The sequence below is a fragment of the Neofelis nebulosa genome, chromosome 1 (genome assembly GCF_028018385.1).
Source record: "Neofelis nebulosa isolate mNeoNeb1 chromosome 1, mNeoNeb1.pri, whole genome shotgun sequence".
NCBI classification, from domain to species: domain Eukaryota; kingdom Metazoa; phylum Chordata; class Mammalia; order Carnivora; family Felidae; genus Neofelis; species Neofelis nebulosa.
The window spans coordinates 155916922-155938367 of record NC_080782.1 but is presented as its reverse complement, the minus strand read 5'-3'; the positions used below and the strand labels follow the sequence as shown (position 1 = coordinate 155938367).

Here is a 21446-nt window from a genome sequence, read left to right as displayed (position 1 = left end):
TTGATGTATACAGTCCCTTGTTCTTTATCAGCACATCATCTAGAACAATTGGACAGAAATTTTTAGATACAGGGAGGAAAAGATAAACATTTTTTTTCCTTCACATAAACTCAGTAAGATTAGTTGACTTTACCAGGGTTTGAAGGGATTATTATTTAACAGAAAAAAATGTCCCTTTGTTGGTACATCTTTATATTGCCTACGGCTGATATTGGGATTTCTGCCATTTACCTGGAGGATTGACACCGCCCCATTAACTTTTTCAGTGCACTTAGAACTTCCTTGTTCCTGAGACTGTAGGCAAGAGGGTTTAGGAGAGGGGTGAGGACAGTTCCAAACAGAAAAAGACCCTGATTTAACTTTGGAGTCTTGGCAGAACCAGGTCTCATGTATATGCACAAACCTGGACCAAAATAGAGACCCACCACACAGAGATGAGAGGAGCAGGTGGCCAGAGCCTTGTTCCTACCTTCTGGGGAGTTCACTCGGAGTACAGCAAGGAAGATGAGAACATAAGAAGACAAGATGAGAGATAAGGGCAGGAGCAGAACAAGGATGCTTGTTATCACCACTGCCTTCTCATAGGCTGAGATATCCTCACATACGATCCTAAGCACAGCCATAACTTCACAGAAGAAGTGGGGAATTTCTCTGGGGCTGCAGATATTAAAATGCAAGGTAAAAGCCGTGTGGCCCAAGGAAGTAAGTGCCCCTCCAACCCAAGACATAGCAATCATCTGTAAGCATACCCTAAGATTTATAATGGCTGGGTACCGAAGAGGATCGCATATGGCTACATAACGATCAAAACACATGAGCGTTATAAGGATGCATTCCGCAATGGCCACAGTCAGGGAGAAGAAAATTTGAGTCCCACAAGCCAAGAATGATATGCTCCGCCATCCGGAGAAGAAGTTGGCTGCCATCTTGGGGATGATGCTAGAGGTCAAAGTTAAGTCCATTAAGGAGAGCTGACTGAGCAGGAAGTACATGGGGGTGTGGAGATGGGAGTACAACCAAATGAGGAGGATCAGAAGAGTGTTGCCAGTGAAGGTTGCCATGTAGATCAGGAGAATGATGGAGACCATGGCTGAAATGTATTTAAATTCAGGGAAGAAGCCCAGGAGGATGAAATCTGTGGGTTTTGTCTCATTCCAGCTCCTCAAGGCTGTCTGTAATGCTAACAGGAAGAGAGGAGATTTAAAAAAGGAAGAGAAGAGATTTTTTTTAAATATCGTAGAAATGAAACATTTTCTTATTAAAGTTTAAGAATAATATTGTAATAACAATGGCAAATATGAAAATAATCATCCATGATCACTTGAATCAGTTTTTAATATTTCTTTCTACATTACTTATCCATGCCCTAATGTACTTCTAGAAACCAGAGTGTATGTATTATAATGCATTCCATTAATTTTATTTTATGAGATTTATTTTCATATATTAAAAGAAACTTTGGATAAATGTAGTTGTTTTTTTTTACAATTGTAAAATATGATGATGTGTTGATAAGTCACAATTTCCAACTGCCCATTTTCCAGTTTTTCATAACTTTAGAAAATTATGCTATTTCCATTCTCATCTTCTCAGTGATTTCCTTAATATAAATTATATTTATATAGAATATAAAAATATAAATATATATTATATAAATGCATACAAAATATTACATATATATATAATATATATATTATATATATATGTAATATTTTATATATAAAGTATATTTTTGAGAGAGAGAGTGAGCACAAAGAGAGGGAAGGATGGAGACAGAGACTGGGACACAGGATGTAATGTAGGCTCTGTGTTGACAGCAGAGAGCCAGATGTGGGACTTGAACTCACCAACAGTGAGATCATGACCTGAGCCAAAGTCCCACACTTAACTGACTGAGCCACCCACATGTCCCAATAATATTTTTGAGGAAAAATTATAGATTTTGTTTTCCCATTAAAAAAAATCACTGTTAATTTAATTTATAGAAGGATTTTTCAAAATTTTAAAATACTTCTACTTTAGTCAAGCCTTTTGGCTCTGGGCACTTAGGGGACATTATAATTTAGGAGAAAATTGATCATTAGGCCTGTGCTTCGTGTTACACACATTTATGGTTATTTAAGTTTTTAATCTAATTGGTCTGATTTTCTATCCAGGGAAACTACTCATTGTATTTACATGGTTTATAGTAAATTCAGATTATGTATTAATGAGGGAGAAAGTTTTATTTCTATATGAGCTTATAGGATTCTTGCTCTTATAGAATTTGTACTGTCTTTAACCTCTAGCTACAGCTGTTATGCCATTGATGGGCTCAGAGAAAAACTATAGGTCTCCTTTCCTTCAAGTTTACTAACTGTATCCTTTTTAGATTATCTTAGCTCTATTTAATCCTCTTTCTAGATATCTATAAAACACTCTAAATATCTATACGACTCTTGCTGAGTCTATAACAAAAGGGAACACACCCATCTCTTTGTATGGGACTCCTATAACCTTATTACAAAAACCTGGCGACGATAGTACAAGAAAGAGAAATTGTATTCTTGCAAAAAGTTTCCAAATTATTTTTAAAAAGAGTAAATTGACCCTAATTGTGTATTAAAAAAACATAATTACCTGAATTTAATGTAAGGCAAGATTAATATCAGAGTATTTCTAAAGTTAGTTCACCAATTAGAACAGATTAAATTTTAAAAAATGATATGCCTTTTGCATTAGTTACAAAAGCTTGATAGAATTTACTAAATCATGATTTAAAAACCTACCTAAGAAACGTGTAGTAAAATAAGAGACTCCAATATCCTATTCTATTATCTCCTTGGAAAACTGTGACATTCATTCATGACATTCTTGAAAATATCATTTCTAAATTGTTAGGATACTCCCCTCTTCTGAAAGCTGTGTATGTATGTATGTATGTATGTATGCCAACTGTAAGAGGGAGATCCAAGTTTCCTTTGTTATTTACAAAAAGGACTAAAAGAATCTGTTGCCCGCATCCACCCAGTACCCTCTCCTTAGAAACAGTGTGTTCAAATATTAGGTCATTGATTACTTTTCTAATACTTGTGCAATTTGATTTCAATTCACTGCTTCTTTCCAGATACTTCATTTTGATTTGCTCACCAAAAATAGTAATGACTTTTGGATACAGAAATTATGACAACAAAAATATCCAAGTCTGTTCTCCCTTTGCTCACACTAAGAGCCTCAAACTTCTTGTGAAGAATGAGAAACCCTCTGTGGGTTGGTACTGCCAGAAATAGGCATCTGTTTTCATATATCCATACTTTATTACAGCATTCTGTGTTGATCGCCTTCAAATCAATTGATCACATGCGAATCAGACCTGCCTTCTGTCACCGGGTGTTTGATATACTTGATGAGTTAGCCTGCTTTTAGATATGGAGATAGTTTAAGATAAAAATAATAATAGTAATAATAATAATGACAAAACTTGCCATCATGAATCTTACTTTCTCCTGCCTTGGAGTGAGTCTTGGTGTAACCAGTGGGTTGTCTGTGCTTGATATAGAGTCATCAGATGGCAAGGAACTGAATTTTCAGAATGGCTAGATGTTTCAAAGTTGTCTAACTTCTCAGAAAAGCAAAGCAGGGTTCTGTGACTTCAGTGCCATGTTACATAGTTTCTGATTCCTAGCTCAAGTGCTGTTTCCTGAAGTTTTTGGGTATCCATAAGCTTGGCTAAATTCTATTATAAAATTTCCTTACAAATTCTATTCATTATAGCCTGGGCTGAAACCTAAATTTCATCATTGTTTGTGATTATATATTTTAACGTATGCCTTGTCCCTTAAACCATGAGATATATGATGCAAGGAACTGTCTTTGCCACATTCCACCTTTTCTCTTTAGATCCATCATGTTGCATTCAGTGAAAATGAGTTAAATACATCATCAGCTTAGGGATGGAATACTAGATATTGTGCATGGACCAAGTAAATGTTTTTAGCACAAACATTTTTCTACCAGAAATTATTTCTTTTATTTTGACTTATGATCCCTTATAGGCTTTAAAGCACTTTCCAGCATTTTATTTTGTTGAAATATATAGAAGGGGGCTTGACATTATTATGTCCACTTGAGAAATGATATAAATAAAGTACCAGGTCACAGTCAAATAACACTGTTCTATTTCTGAGCAAATTATCCATTTCCCAAGTTGAGCCTTGCAAACACTATTGATAAATATGCGTTAGCATAAACCTATTTTCACAATCCAGAAAAATTGAGTTACTTCCTCTATCAAGGTGCTTACCTTGTAATTTTTGTTCAGTCATTAAAATTTCTTAGAAAATATAAAATGTTCAAAATTCCTATTGCCAATTAATATTGAATGTATTGTTAAAGAAGAGGGGCGCCTGGGTGGCGCAGTCGGTTAAGCGTCCGACTTCAGCCAGGTCACGATCTCGCGGTCCGTGAGTTCGAGCCCCGCGTCAGGCTCTGGGCTGATGGCTCGGAGCCTGGAGCCTGTTTCCGATTCTGTGTCTCCCTCTCTCTCTCTGCCCCTCCCCTGTTCATGCTCTGTCTCTCTCTGTCCCAAAAATAAAAAAACGTTGAAAAAAAAAATTTAAAAAAAAAAAAAAAGAAGAAAACATAAACTATTGTAGTAGGAAAAAAAACCAACTCTGTAGGCCTTGATAAGCTGTCTCTCTTCAGCCTGTTGCTTTGTGAGCAGAGCTGGGATCTGCCTAATTCCTCAGCGCCCTGGGGTTTAGTGTGGAATGTCTTCTCAGACCAAACACGGCAGCTTCATGACAGCCCTTCCAGTTTCTCACTAAGAGCTGTGGTATTCAAATGTAGCAATCTTCTCCCCATGATATAATTAGTTTTTCAAAACTATCTGTTAGAACATGCTTAGATTCTTTTTTTTTTTTTGTCATCACTTCTATTATTTTCCCAGAGGTCCAATTTATAATTCTCTTTGTCTTTTAGTCATTAATCCCATACAACCATTAAACAAGTTATTGATTTTTTTTCCTTTCTAACATCTCTTATTTTCTCCTTACTTTGTATTCCCAGAACTATCACTCTAAAACTATTTCCCCTTTCTAGAATCATCTCCTTTACCTTATCTTCATAGCTACATTTTCCATTTTCTTCAAGGTCAAATTTAAGTCTGACCTCTCTAGGAAAGTCTCCTTTTATGTCCACAGTGGATAACAACATATTTTTCTTAGTTAATTATGATATATATCTTTGGGCTTATTACCTACATTGTATTGTTACTGGTCTCTTAACATGCTCTTACAGTTAATAACAAGATTTTAAACTCTGGAAAGCCTAGGATTTTGCCTCAGTTTTCCTTTCGTCTCCTATTCCTGGTAGGTTTATTCTTACATTTCATTAAGTCAATGAATGCTATACTATATGCTTTAAATTAAAAGTGGAAAAAAAATGAATTCACTAAAGCTTGTTAAAATGAAAGAATCTAGGGGTACCTGGGTGGCTCAGTCAGTTAAGTCGCCCACTTTGACTCAGGTCGTGATCTCATGGTGGCTCCTGAGTTTGAGCCCTACATCAGGCTCTGTGCTGACAGATCAGCCTGGAGCCTGCTTCAGATTCTGTGTCTCCCTCTCACTCTGCCCCTCCCCTGCTCATGCTTTGTCTCTCAAAAATAAATAAACATTAAAAATTTTTAAAAAGGAATATGAGTAAATTGTTTGGAGAGAATTTATTTCTTTCCACACACTCGTTCTCTCTTTACTAACCCTACAGTCACCTTTGTTACTGCTAATACGCCCACATTTGAGCTTCAATCAAGTACTTTTGGCCACCCAATCCTATCACGCTATTTTTTAATATATTTTCCTCTTACAAATGGATCCAAATAGATCCCTGATTCAAAAGAAAATCAAATGATTCATCAAACTAGATACTTTTAAAACGTTAATAATATTTTAAAATAAACTTTTTATTTTTTGAACAGTTCCAGATATATAGAGAAGTTGACAAATAGTACAGAATTTCCATACATCCTTGATTCAGTTTTCTATATTGTTAACATCATACATTACTATGGAACCAACATTGGTTCTTTAGTAAAACTAAGAACCAATATTTGTACATTAACATTAACTAAAATCTATACTTTATTCAGATTTCACCCATTTTCCATAATGTACTTATCTTTTTTCAGATTTGTTTTAAGGAGATCACATTATATTTAGTCAGCATGTCTCCTTAGGCTCCTCTAGGCTGTGAGAGTGATTCAGTCCTTGTTTTTAAAGCCTTGACCATTTTGAGGAGTACTGACAGGAGTTTTTAGCACATCCCTCAATTATTTTTTGCCTGATGTTTTTCTCCTCATTAGACTAACATTATAGGTTTTGGGAAAGAAGATTGCAGATGTAAAGTGCTCTTGTCATGTCATGCTAGGGGTACATGATGTCTACATGACTTATCACTGATGATGTTAATCTTGGTCACTTGGCTGATGGTGCTTGTAAGATTTCTCCACTGTAAAGTTACTCCCCCCTTCCCTGTTATATGTCCTACTTTTTGAAAACAAGGCACTAAGTGCAGTTCACATTCAAGGTGGGAGGCAGGCTAATGTTCACCTTTTTTGAGGGGTGGGCTATGTACATTAATTATTTGGAATTATCCTATACAGGAGCTTGGTTTTCCTTCCTTCCTCCCTCCATCTCTTTCTTCCTCCCTTCCTTCTTCCCTTCTTTCTTCCTTACTCCCTCCATCCTTTCCATCCTTCCTTCCTTCCTTCCTCACTCCCTCCTTCCCTTTGACTTCCTTCCTTCCTTCCTTCCTTCCTCACTCCCTCCTTCCCTCCCTTCCTCCTTCCTTTGTTCTTTCCTTCCTTCTCTCCTTTTCTTTCTTCTTTTTTTCCTTCCTTCTCATAGTGATTCATTTATGTCACTATGAAGTCACAGACTTCATACTGTGGAAAAATCATATTTTTTTAATTTTCCATTCTCTGAAAAAATAACAAGTGTTATGTATAGCCCTTAACTACATTTTTTAACATTAAATTTTAAGATATGTATTTACATGCAGTTATGAAAAATAACACAGATGATCCCATTTATGCTTCACACACTTTCCCCCAATTACAGTCAGGAATTGATGTGATCCACTGACTTTATTCACATTTCACCAGTTTTATATCCATTCATTTCTATGTTTGTACATTATATGCAATTTTCCCCATGTGTAAATTTGTGTGACCACCAACATAGGCAAGATACAAAATAATTCCAGAACAGGAATCCCTCATGCTACTTTTTTTAAATAGTAACAGCTACCTCATTCTCTCCTCTTCTGTAGCCCCTGACCCACTAATCTGTTTTCCATCTCTGTAGTTTTGTTATTTCAGTAAAGTTGTATGCATTGGGTAATATATTGTGTAACTCTATGATATTTGCTTTTTTTTTTATTTATTTTTGGGACAGAGAGAGACAGAGCATGAACGGGGAAGGGGCAGAGAGAGAGGGAGACACAGAATCGGAAACAGGCTCCAGGCTCCGAGCCATCAGCCCAGAGCCTGACGCGGGGCTCGAACTCACGGACCGCGAGATCGTGACCTGGCTGAAGTCGGACGCTTAACCGACTGCGCCACCCAGGCGCCCCTGATATTTGCTTTTTTTCCCCATCTAGTATTATTCCTTTGAGATCTATTCAAGTTGTACATTATATAAGTCACTAATTTACTTTAATTGCTAAGTAGTAATCCATGGTATGGATGTATCACAGTTTAACTATTCACCTGTTGAAGAAAATTTAGGTTAGTTTTGGCCATTAGAATTAAAGCTGCTGTAAGTACTTATGGGTTTTCTTGTGTAAACATAAGTCTTTATTGTCTAAGATACATACTCAAAAGTGCAATTGAAGGATGATAATTCCAGAATGGCTATGCCATTTTATATTCCTCAAACAAATGTGTGAGATATCTGAATTTTCTACCATCTTTCCATCATTTGTTGTCACTAATAATTCTTTTGGTTCTTCTTGTAGGTGTGAAGTATATATTGTGGTTTTAATTTACATTTGTATAATGGCTAATGGTGTTGCGCATTTTTTCATGTGTTTGTTTGCATTTATGAATCTTCTTTAGTAAAATGCCTGTTCATGTCTTTTGTTTGGTTTCTAATTAGATTATTACTGTTGAATTAAAAATCTGTTATATATTGGTCTCTTGGGTAGCTCAGTCAGTTAAGGGTTTGACTTTTGATTTCAGCTCAGGTCATGATTTCATGGTCATGAGATAAAGCCTGACATGGGGCTCCCCACTGGGCATGGAACCTGCTTAAGATTCATTCTCTCCCTCTCCCTATGCCCCTTCCCTAATAGCACCTTCTTTCTCTCTTTAAGAAAAGAAAAGTCTGTTATATCTTTTGCTATAGTCCTTTGTCAGATGTGTAGTTTACACATATTTCCTCCAAGTCCATAACTGTCTTTTCACCCTCATAAAAGGGTCTCTTTCATTGTAATAAGAACACATAAGATTTACACTGTCAACAAATTTCTAAGTGCAAAATACAACATTGTTAACTTCAGGCATACTGTTGTACAGCAAAGGTCTAGTTCATCTTGTATAATTGAAACTTTATATCTGTTGAAGAGCCATCATGTTCCCTTCCTCCAGCCACTGACAACCACAATTCTGCTATCTGTTATATGAGTTAGACAATTTTAGATACTGCATATAATTGGAATTATACAGTATTTGTTCTTTTGTCAATGAATTATTTCCCTTTGCATATGTTCTCCAGGTTCATACATATTGTCATATATGAAAGAATTTCCTTATTATTTTCTTTTTCCATTTGTCTGTTGATATACATTTAGGTTGTTTTTACTTCTTAGCGACCATGAATAATGCCACCTTCCACAATTATGAAAGTGCATGTTTTTCTACAAGATCATGATGTCAAGTTGCTTTGGATAAATACACAGAAGTAGGATTGGTAATCATATGGGAGTTTTATTTTTAATGTATTGAGAAATTTCCATAGTGTTTTACATGGAAGCTGTGTCATTTTGTATTCCAATCAACAGTATACAGTGGTTTCAATTTATCCAAATTCTCACCAAGATTTGTTATTTTCTGTTGTTGTTGTTGTTGTTGTTGTTGTTATTGTTGTTGTTGTTGTTATTTTGGAAACTGGCCACCATAACAGGGATGAGGTAATATTTCTTGGTTTTTATTTGCATTTCCCTTATGATGAGCATCAGGGAAGGACATTGAATACCTCTTCATATAAATGTTGCTATGTCCTCATAGAGAAATGTTTATTAAATTCCTTGCCCACTTTTGGGGCACGTGGGTGGCTAGTGGTTAAGTGTCTGACTTCAGCTCAAGTCATGATCTCCTGGTTCATGAGTTTGAGACCCACATCAGGCTCTGTGCTGACAGCTCAGAGACTGAAGCCTGCTTTGGATCCTGTGTCTCCCTCTCTCTCTTGCCCCTCCCCTGCTCATGCTCTGTCTCTCTCAAAAAATAAATAAACATTAAAAACATAATTAAAAACTCCCTTGCCCATTATTGAGTATTTTATGTTTTATTTTCTCTTTCTTTCTTTCTTTTTCTTTCTTTCTCTTTGTTTTTTTGAAGGAGTGTTTTTTTTTTAATATATATTTGTAATTTGTTCCATCAGACATATTGAAAGAATATTTTCTCCCATTCTGTAGCTTGCCCTGTACTTTGCTGATTATTTTCTTTTGGTGCAGACACTCTTATTTGATGTGATCTTACTCATCTTTTTTTTTTTTCTTTCTTTTGTTGTCATATACAAGGAATAATTCCCAAGATAAGTGTTATGAAGATTCCTCCTATGTTTTCTTCCAGGGGTTTGATAGTTTTAGGTCTCACAATTTTTCCCCTTTTTATTAAATTTAAACTTTAATTAACTTATGGTGAAATACTGGTTTCAGGCATAGAATTCAGTGATTTACCACTTACATCCAACACCCAGTTCTCATCCCAAGTGTCCTCCTTGTACCCATAACTCATCTAGCCCATGCCCTCCTTACCTCCCTCCATCAACCCTCATTATGGTCTCTATCATTAACAGCCTCTTGTAGTTTGTTTCCCTCTCTTCTCTCCCCCCCCTTACCATACATTTATTTGTTTTGTTTCTTAAAGTCCGCATATGAGTAAAATCATATGGTATTTTTTTAATCTGATCAACTTAGTTCACTTAGTATAATACATTCTAGCTCCATCTATGTCATTGTAAATGGCAAATTTTCATTTTTTGATGGTAGGGTAATATTCCATTACATTTAAATGTATATATTTACGCACACACACACACACACACATACATATATATATATATATATGTATATATATATATGTATATATATATATATATATATATATATATATTTTGTTTCTTGATTGCTTTTTCTGTCTACATGATCTGCCCATTGCTGTATTGTATCATAATTATGGGGTATATCCATAAAGAAGAGCTAACAATTATAAATGTTTATGCACCTAATTTGGGAGAACCCAAATATATAAAACAATTAATCACAAAAATAAGCAATCTTATTGGTAAGAATGTGGTAATTGCAGGGGACTTTAAAATTCCACTTACAGCAATAGATAGATCATCTAGACAGAAAAGCAATCAAGAAACAATGACCCTGAATGATACACTGAACCAAATAAACCTGACATATATATTAACTTTTCATCTTAAAGCAGAAGAATACACATTATTCTTGAGTGCACATGGAGCATTCTCCAAGATAGATCACATACTGGGTCACAAAACAGCCCTCAATAAATATAAAAGAATTGAGATCATACCATGCACATTTTCAGATCCCCATGCTATGAAATTTGAAAACACCACAGAAAATTTTACAAAACTCCAAATGTATAGAGGTTAAAGGACATCCAACTAAAGAATGAATGGGTCAACCAGGCAATTAAAGAAGAATTAAAAAAATATATGGAAACAAATGAAAACAAAAGCACAACAGTCCAAACCCTTTCGGAGGTAGCAAAGGCAGTGATAAGAGAAAAGTACATTGCAATCCAGGTGTATCTCAAGAAAAATCTCAAATAGAAAAGCTAACAGCACCCTTAAAGGAACTAAAAGCAGATTAATAAAGAAACCCCAAGGCCAACAGAAGAAGAGAAATAATAACAATCACAGCAGAAATAATATAGAATCCAAACAAAAAGAACAGATCAATGAGATGAAGAGCTGTTTTTTTTTGTTGCAAAAATAAACAAAATTGATAAACCCCTAGCCAGACGTCTAAAAAAGAAAGAGAGGCCCCATAGATAAAATCATTAATGAAAATGCATTTATCACAACCTATCCTACAGATAACACAATGACTCTAAACTCATATCTTTCAATAATAGCACTGAATGTAAATGGACTGTATGCTTCAATCAAAATACTTAGGGTAACAGAATGAATAATAAAAGAAATAAGATCCATGTATTTGCTGTCTACAAGGGACCCATTTTAGACATGAGGACACCTTCAGATTGAAAGTGAGGGGATGGAGAACCATATATCATGCTATTGAAAGTCAAAAGAAAGCTTGAGTAGCCATATTTGTATAAGACAAACTAGATTTTAAAGGTTGTAACAGGAGATGAAGAAGAGAACTATATCATAATTACGGGGTCTATCCATCAAGAAAAGCTAACAATTATAAATGTTTGTGGACCTAATTTGGGAGAACCCAAATATATAAAACGATTCATCACAAAAATAAGTAAACTTATTGATACAAATGTGGTAATTACAGGGGACTTTAATGATATATTATTTGTATCTGTTTTGATCAATTCTTTAGCTGTCATTTCTTCCTGGAATTTCTCTTTAGGAAAATTCTTCCTTTTAATAATTTTGGCTAGTCGTCTGTCCCTTATGTGTTTTAAAAGCTTGTTATGTGCTCTGCACCTGCAAGCACTACTATATTAAAGAGGGTCCATACACTGTCCAGGGACTGGCCCTACAGGAGGTGATTTTGGAGAGTGTTATTGATCTCTGTTATTTTGACTTTGATTACTTTATCTCCCTACTCATAGTGATGTTTTGGTCCCTCCACCAGATGTGCTTTGATTTGTTCATTGAAGTAGCCCTGGATAGGAAAACAAACAAACAAAAAACAGAAAATAAAAAAGCAAACACAAACACACACACACACAAACAAACATTAAAAAAAAAAACAGAAACACTAGCTATAAGCAAACAACATTGATGATGCAGTGCTGATGGAAGAGGCCTTATCCTATACAAAGAGAGAAATGACAGGGGCAGGGGAAAATAAAATAAAATAAAAATTGACCAGACCGAGAAACTATATGGCTTATTCCAGAGAAAGAGAAAGGAGAATAAAGAAGGAGGTGTAGAACATGTATCAAGAGAATGGATTAAATATGTCTGTTTAAACAAACCAACAGAGGAGAGAGGGAAGATGGCGGCATAGGAGGACGCTGGGCTCACCGCGCATCCTGCTGATCACTTAGATTCCACCTACACCTGCCTAAATAACCCAGAAAACCGCCAGAGGATTAGCAGAACAGAGTCTCCGGAGCCAAGCGCAGACGAGAGGCACACAGAAGAGGGTAGGAAGGGAGGTGAGTCGGTGCGCGCTCCACGGACTGGCGGGAGGGAGCCGGGGTGGAGGGGCGGCTCGCCGGCCAAGCAGAGCCCCCAAGTCTGGCTGGCTAAAGCTGAGGGGCCTGACGGACTGTGTTCCCACAGCAAGTGCGACTTAGTGTCTGGGAGGTCATAAGTTAACAGCTCTGCTCAGAAAGTGGGAAGGCTGGAGGACAAAGGGAGGGAGAGCTGCTGCGCCCCCGGACGACAGAGCTCAGTTTGGTGGGGAACAAAGGCGCTTGCCAGAGCCATCTCCCCCGCCCATCCCCCAGCCAAAATCCCAAAGAGAACCAGTTCCTGCCAGGAAACTTGCTCACTCCTCAAAAACACCCAACTCTGTGCTCCTGTGGAGCCAAACCTCTGGCAGCAGATCTGACTCCCTCGCTGCCACAGGGCCCCTCCTGAAGTGGATCACCTTGCTATCACAGGGCCCCTCCTGAAGTGGATCACCTAAGGAGAAGCGAGCTAAGCCTGCCCCTCCTGCCCCCATGCACCTTGCCTACCCACCCCAGCTAATACGCCAGATCCCCAGCACCACAAGCCTGGCAGTGTGCAAGTAGCCCAGATGGGCCACACCAACCCACAGGGAATCCCGCCCCTAGGAGAGGGGAAGAGAAGGCACACACCAGTCTGACTGTGGCCCCAGTGGTGGGCTGGGGGCAGACATCAAGTCTGACTGCGGCCCCGCCCACCAACTCCAGTTATACACCACAGCACAGGGGAAGTGCCCTGCAGGTCCTCACCACTCCAGGGACTATCCAAAATGACCAAACGGAAGAATTCCCCTCAGAAGAATCTCCAGGAAATAACAACAGCTAATGAACTGATCAAAAAGGATTTAAATAATATAACAGAAAGTGAATTTAGAATAATAGTCATAAAATTAATCGCTGGGCTTGAAGACAGTATAGAGGACAGCAGAGAATCTCTTGCTACAGAGATCAAGGGACTAAGGAACTGTCACGAGGAGCTGAAAAGTGCTTTAAACGAAATGCAAAACAAAATGGAAACGACGACAGCTCGGATTGAAGAGGCAGAGGAGAGAATAGGTGAACTAGAAGGTAAAGTTATGGAAAAAGAGGAAGCTGAGAGAAAGAGAGATAAAAAAATCCAGGAGTATGAGGGGAAAATTAGAGAACTAAGTGATACACTAAAAAGAAATAATATACGCATAATTGGTATCCCAGAGGAGGAAGAGAGAGGAAAAGGTGCTGAAGGGGTACTTGAAGAAATTATAGCTGAGAACTTCCCTGAACTGGGGAAGGAAAAGGCATTGAAATCCAAGAGGCAGAGAGAACTCCCTTCAGATGTAACTTGAATCGATCTTCTGCACGACATATCAGAGTGAAACTGACAAAATACAAGGATAAAGAGAAAATTCTGAAAGCAGCAAGGGATAAATGTGCCCTCACATATAAAGGGAGACCTATAAGACTCGTGACTGATCTCTCTTTTGAAACTTGGCAGGCCAGAAAGGCTTGGCACGATATCTTCAGTGTGCTAAACAGAAAAAATATGCAGCCGAGAATCCTTTATCCAGCAAGTCTGTCATTTAGAATAGAAGGAGAGATAAAGTCTTCCCAAACAAACAAAAACTGAAGGAATTTGTCACCACTAAACCAGCCCTACAAAAGATCCTAAGGGGGACCCTGTGAGACAAAGTACTAGAGACATCACTACAAGCATAAAACATACAGACATCACAATGACTCTAAACCCGTATCTTTCTATAATAACACTGAATGTAAATGGATTAAATGCGCCAACCAAAAGACATAGGGTATCAGAATGGATAAAAAAAACTAGACCCATCTATTTGCTGTCTACAAGAGACTCATTTTAGATCTGAGGACACCTTTAGATTGAGAGTGAGGGGATGGAGAACTATTGATCATGCTACTGGAAGCCAAAAGAAATCTGGAGTAGCCATACTTATATCAGACAAACTATACTTTAAATTAAAGGCTGTAACAAGAGATGAGGAAGGACATTATATAATAATTACAGGGTCTATCCATCAGGAAGAGTTAACAATTATAAATGTCTATGCACTGAATACAGGAGCCCCCAAATATATTAAACAATTACTCATAAACATAAGCAACCTTATTGATAAGAATGTGGTAATTGCAGGGGACTTTAACACCCACTTACAGAAATGGATAGATCATCTAGACACACAATCAATAAAGAAACAAGGGCCCTGAATGATACCTTGGATCAGATGGACTTGACAGATATATTTAGAACTCTGCATCCCAAAGCAACAGAATATACTTTCTTCTCGAGTGCACATGGAACATTCTCCAAGATAGATCATATACTGGGTCACAAAACAGCCCATCATAGGTTTACAAGAATTGAAATTATACCATGCATACTTTCAGACCACAATGCTATGAAGCTTGAAATCAACCACAGGAAAAGGCTGGAAAACCTCCAAAAGCATGGAGGTTAAAGAACACCCTACTAACGAATGAGTGGGTCAACCAGGCAATTAGAGAAGAAATTAAAAAATATATGGAAACAAACGAAAATGAAAATACAACAATCCAAATGCTTTGGGACGCAGTGAAGGCAGTCCTGAGAGGAAAATACATTGCAATCCAGGCCTATCTCAAGAAACAAGAAACATCCCAAATACAAAATCTAACAGCACACCTAAAGGAAACAGAAGCAGAACAGCAAAGGCAGCCTAAACCCAGCAGAAGAAGAGAAATAATAAAGATCAGAGCAAAAATAAACAATATAGAATCTAAAAAAACGGTAGAGCAGATCAACGAAACCAAGAGTTGGTTTTTTGAAAAAATAAACAAAATTGACAAACCTCTAGCCAGGCTTCTCAAAAAGAAAAGGGAGATGACCCAAATAGATAAAATCATGAATGAAAATGGAATTATTACAACCAATCCCTCAGAGATACAAAAAATTATCGGAATACTATGAAAAATTATATGCCAACAAATTGGACAACTTGGAAGAAATGGACAAATTCCTAAACACCCACACTCTTCCAAAACTCAATCAGGAGGAAATAGAAAGCTTGAACAGACCCATAACCAGCGAAGAAATTGAATCAGTTATCAAAAATCTCCCAACAAAGAAGAGTCCAGGACCAGATGGCTTCCCAGGGGAGTTCTTCCAGACGTTTAAAGCAGAGATAATACCTATCCTTCTCAAGCTATTCCAAGAAATAGAAAGGGAAGGAAAACTTCCAGACTCATTCTATGAAGCCAGTATTACTTGGATTCCTAAACCAGAGACCCAGTAAAAAAAGAGAACTACAGGCCAATATCCCTGATGAATATGGATGCAAAAATTCTCAATAAGATACTAGCAAATCGAATTCAACGGCATATAAAAAGAATTATTCATCATGATCAAGTGAGATTCATTCCTGGGATGCAGGGCTGGTTCAACATTCACAAATCGATCAATGTGATACATCACATTAACAAAAAAAAAAAAAAAAAAAAAGAGAAGAACCATATGATCCTGTCAATCAATGCAGAAAAGGCCTTTGACAAAATCCAGCACCCTTTCTTAATAAAAACCCTTGAGAAAGTCGGGACAGAAGGAACATACTTAAAGATCATAAAAGCCATTTATGAAAAGCCCACAGCTAACATCATCCTCAACGGGAAAAACTGAGAGCTTTTTCCTTGAGATCAAGAACACGACAGGGATGCCCACTCTCACCGCTGTTGTTTAACATAGTGCTGGAAGTTCTAGCATCAGCAATCAGACAACAAAAGGAAATCAAAGGCATCAAAATTGGCAAAGATGAAGTCAAGCTTTCGCTTTTTGCAGATGACATGATATTATACATGGAAAATCCAATAGACTCCACCAAAAGTCTGCTAGAACTGATACATGAATTCAGCAAAGTTGCCGGATACAAAATCAATGTACAGAAATCAGTTGCATTCTTATACACTAACAATGAAGCAACAGAAAGACAAATAAAGAAACTGGTCCCATTCACAATTGCACCAAGAAGCATAAAATACCTAGGAATGAATCTAACCAAAGATGTAAAAGATCTGTATGCTGAAACTATAGAAAGCTTATGAAGGTAATTGAAGAAGATTTAAAGAAATGGAAAGACATTCCCTGCTCATGGATTGGAAGAATAAATATTGTCAAAATGTCAATACTGCCCAAAGCTATCTACACATTCAATGCAATCCCAATCACAATTGCACCAGCATTCTTCTCGAAACTAGAACAAGCCATCCTAAAATTCATATGGAACCACAAAAGGCCCCGAGTAGCCAAAGTAATTTTGAAGAAGAAGACCAAAGCAGGAGGCATCACAATCCCAGACTTTAGCCTCTACTACAAAGCTGTCATCATCAAGACAGCATGGTATTGGCACAAAAACAGACACATAGACCAATGGAATAGAATAGAAACCCCAGAACTAGACCCACAAATGTATGGGCAACTCATCTTTGACAAAGCAGGAAAGAACATCCAATGGAAAAAAGACAGTCTCTTTAACAAATGGTTCTGGGAGAACTGGACAGCCACATGCAGAAAGTTGAAACTAGACCATTTTCTCACACCATTCACAAAAATAAACTCAAAATGGATAAAGTACCTGAATGTGAGACAGGAAACCATCAAAACCTTGGAGGAGAAAGCAGGAAAAGACCTCTCTGACCTCAGCTGTAGGAATCTCTTACTCGACACATCCCCAAAGGCAAGGGAATTAAAAGCAAAAGTGAATTGCTGGGACCTTATGAAGATAAAAAGCTTCTGCACAGCAAAGGAAACAACCAACAAAACTAAAAGGCAACCAACGGAATGGGAAAAGATATTTGCAAATGACATATCGGACAAAGGGCTAGTATCCAAAATCTATAAAGAGCTCACCAAACTCCACACCCAAAAAACAAATAACCCAGTGAAGAAATGGGCAGAAACATGAATAGACACTTCTCTAAAGAAGACATCCAGATGGCCAACAGGCACATGAAAAGATGTTCAACGTCGCTCCATATCAGGGAAATACAAATCAAAACCACATTCAGATATCACCTCACGCCAGTCAGAGTGGCCAAAATGAAGAAATCAGGAGACTATAGATGCTGGAGAGGATGTGGAGAAATGGGAACCCTCTTGCACTGTTGGTGGGAATGCAAATTGGTGCAGCCGCTCTGGAAAGCAATGTAGAAAGCAATATTCCTCAGAAATTGCTCAGAAATTGGTGCAGCCGCTCTGGAAAGCAGTCTGGAAAGCAATTTTCCTCAGAAAATTAAAAATAGACCTACCCTATGACCCAGCAATAGCACTGCTAGGAATTTATCCAAGGGATACAGGAGTACTGATGCATAGGGGCACTTGTACCCCAATGTTTATAGCAGCACTCTCAACAATCGCCAAATTATGGAAAGAGCCTAAATGTCCATCAACTGATGAATGGATAAAGAAATTGTGGTTTATATACACAATGGAATACTATGTGGCAATGAGAAAGAATGAAATATGGCCTTTTGTAGCAACGTGGATGGAACTGGAGAGTGTGATGCTAAGTGAAATAAGGCATACAGAGAAAGACAGATACCATATGGTTTCACTCTTATGTGGATCTTGAGAAACGTAACAGAAACCCATGGGGGAGGGGAAGGAAAAAAAAAAGAGGTTAGAGTGGGAGAGAGCCAAAGCCTAAGAGACTGTTAAAAACTGAGAACAAACTGAGAGTTGACGGGGGGGTGGGAGGGAGGGGAGGGTGGGTGATGGGTATTGAGGAGGGCACCTTTTGGGATGAGCACTGGGTGTTGTATGGAAACCAATTTGACAGTAAATTTCATATATTAAAAAAATAAATAAATAAATAAAAATTAAAAAAAAAAAAACAAACAAACAACAATCAGAGTAACCAGACAAGAGGAGGGAAGAGATAAGGAGAAAAGTAAGGAAGAATGTATCTATACAATAAGAATTGTCCAAGAATTAAATCAGGCTATGTAACCTGGTCTGGAGAAGGGGCTGTCTAATTTCTTAGCGTCATTCCTGCTCTTGAAGATATGCAGTTACCAAGTGTGGAGGGGCATGGTTTGGTGTAGGTGGGTACTGCCTCCACTGTGGGTCCTTTGTCCATTCCCTGACACCTCACCTTGTTGGTGATGGGGAGAAAAATGGTGACAACCCTGTCTCTCCTCCGTAGACCAGGTGTCCTAAACCACTCTGTTCAAGCTGTCCTCACTGTGCCATGGGTGTAAACGAGGCAATTTGCCCCCCTCTTCTGACTCCCATGCCTCCCTGGTGCTTGGCTTGGATTTAAACCCTGATGTCTTAGAGATTCCCACTCCGTGCATCCTGGTTCTGAGTAAGAGATGCCCCACAGCCTCACAGTACAGAGAATGTGTGGCTTATCCCACTCTGCTGACTCCCATGTGTCGCTGGCGCTCCGCTGGGACTTCAACTCTGATGTCTTTAAGGTTACCACTCTGTCTGCCCCGGTTCAGGAAGTTTCACTCCTTTGATCTGATATATACCTTCTTCCCACAACACTCCAGGGAGGGGATCGCTTTCTCCTACTGTGGACTGCACCTCTGAGCTAGTTACTGAGCCTGGGGCTGGCTCCCCACCTCTCCAGGTATGTGAACAGGGCAGCCAGGCTGAGTCCAGAGAAAGCACTGCAGTTAGAGATTGGATCTTTCTCCTTATTGGTCGCTGGTTTTTCTCTTGTCCAGATACAGTCCTATATTCCCCAGCCTCTCTTTCTCTTCCCTTTGTCTCTCTGTAGAAGGAGTCCCTCCCCTCCATTTGTTTGATCTCTGTCAGTTCACAATCACCCACCCATAGGTGGCCTGTCAGGTTGTCCCAGTGGGTCCTTGGAAGTGACTCTGTCACTTTGCTTTTTGGACTCTTACAGTTCAAACTCCTTTGGTCTCAACACTACTTTGAGAGATGAGGGAACGTCAGATTCTCCTACTTCTCCATCATGTTGGCCCCTCCTCCTTAATTTCCTTTTTGTATATCTTGTTAGTTTTAGAAACAGAGTTTTAAGTTTTGATATTTCAATCTGAAAATTTGCTTATTTTTTTTTACTCTATTTCATTTTTAATATTTTTTAAAGCTTTGCACATATAATATATTGTCAGTTACAACCAGAAATAAATTCTCTTCTGATTCGAATGAGTATTATTCTGTTTCTTTTTTTTTTAACGTTTATTTATTTTTGAGACAGAGACAGAGCATGAACAGGGGAGGGGCAGAGAGAGAGGGAGACACAGAATCTGAAACAGGCTCCAGCCTCTGAGCTGTCAGCACAGAGCCTGATGCGGGGCTCGAACTCACAGACCGTGAGATCATGACCTGAGCCAAAGTCGGATGCTTAACCGACCAAGCCACCCAGGCGCCCCTATTATTTATTCCATTTCTTGACTAACTGCCTGGTCTAAAACTTGCAGACCTATATTGAATAGAGGTAGTGAGAGTGAGCATTTTCTTTTCCTAGTTCCTGATCTTATTTTATTTATTTTATTTTTATTTATTCATTCATTCATTCATTCATTTTGAGAGAGACAGAGACAGGGTGTGAGTTGGGGATGGGCAGAGAGAGTGGGAGAAAGAGAATCAAGCAGGTTCTATGCCCAGCACAAAGTACCATTCAGGGTTCAAGGTCACGACTGTGAGATCATGACCTGAGCCAAAATCAAAAGTCAGAAGCTTAACCAACTGAGCCACCCAGGTGCCCCTTTTAAAAAATTATTATTATTATTATTATTTGACAGGGAGAGTAGTTCCTGATATTAAAGGAAAAGTTTTTCACCATTAAGTATGATGTTCACTGTGGACTTTTTACATATCACCTATATTTTGGTGAGATATTTTTTTTTCTATTCCTAAATTGATGAGTTTTTATCATGAAAGGGTATTGAATTTTGTCAAATAATTTTTCTGCATTTATTGAGATGATGTAATTATTTTTATTCTTTATTCGTTTAACATATGTTAATTGGTTGATTTGGGTTCTTAACTGATGGAATTAATTGACTTGGATATGTTGAACCATTCATGCACTGCAGTAGTAAATATCCCAAGTGAGCTGTTCATGGTGTATGTTCCTTTTAACGTACTGTTACATTGAGTTTGCTAGTGTTTTGTTGAGGATTCTTATGTCTATATTAATCAAGAATATTGATCTGTAGTTTTCTTTTGTTGTAGTGTCTTTGTTTGGCTTTTATATGTGATTAATGATGAACTTTTAATCTAAATTTGGAAGTGTCCCCTTTATTCTATTTCTTAGAAAACTTTGAGATGGACTGCTGTTAATTCTTCTTTAAATACTTGGGGAAAGTGATCAGTGAAGCCATCTGGTTCTGGCCTTTGTTTTGTTGGGAGATTTTAAATTATTGGGCCAATCTTCTCACTCGTTATTAGCCTGTGCAAATTTTCCACTTTCTCTTGATTCTTGGTAGATTTCTTGTTTCCAGAAATGTATCCATTTCTTTTAAATTACCCTATATGTTGGCTTGTACTCATTTATAGTAATCTCTTAAAATTCTTTGTATCACTGTGGCATCAGTTGTAGTGTCTTTCATTTATAATTTTAATAATTTGAGTCATCTTTTTCATACCTAGTTTAACTAAGGGCTTTCCAATTTTGTTTATCTTTTCAAAAAGCCAACTTTTAGTTTCATTAATGTTTTTCTATTGTATTTCAGTTTTCATTTTGTTCTTTTCTGCTCTAATCATATTGTCCCCTTCTTTCTATAGCTTTGGCCTTATTTTTTTCTACTTTTCTAAACCTTTCAGCTGTAAGTTTAGCTTATTTGAAATATTTTTTTAATGTAAGATTAATAAAATTCCATCTTT

At 37.7% G+C, this 21446-nt stretch overlaps 1 protein-coding gene across 1 annotated transcript; it reads right to left on the bottom strand.

Moving 5' to 3' along the window:
* Positions 1-227: 227 nt before the first annotated feature.
* LOC131486864 (olfactory receptor 2M5-like) lies at positions 228-18723 on the bottom strand. The gene is made up of 2 exons (XM_058686883.1): positions 18660-18723; positions 228-1180 (listed from the first exon to the last, which is right to left on the bottom strand). The coding sequence occupies exons 1-2, from the start codon at positions 18721-18723 to the stop codon at positions 228-230; spliced, it is 1017 nt and encodes a 338-aa protein (XP_058542866.1).
* Between the last annotated feature and the right edge of the window lie 2723 nt (positions 18724-21446).

Excerpts from the sequence above, each read along its gene's own strand:
- LOC131486864 (XM_058686883.1), bottom strand. The coding sequence starts at position 18,723 with ATGGACAAAGGACCCACAGTGGAGGCAGTACCCACCTACACCAAACCA. Across the intron at positions 1,181-18,659 it reads ACCATGCCCCTCCACACTTG|CATTACAGACAGCCTTGAGG; the intron begins GTAACTGCATAT and ends TCTTCCTGTTAG.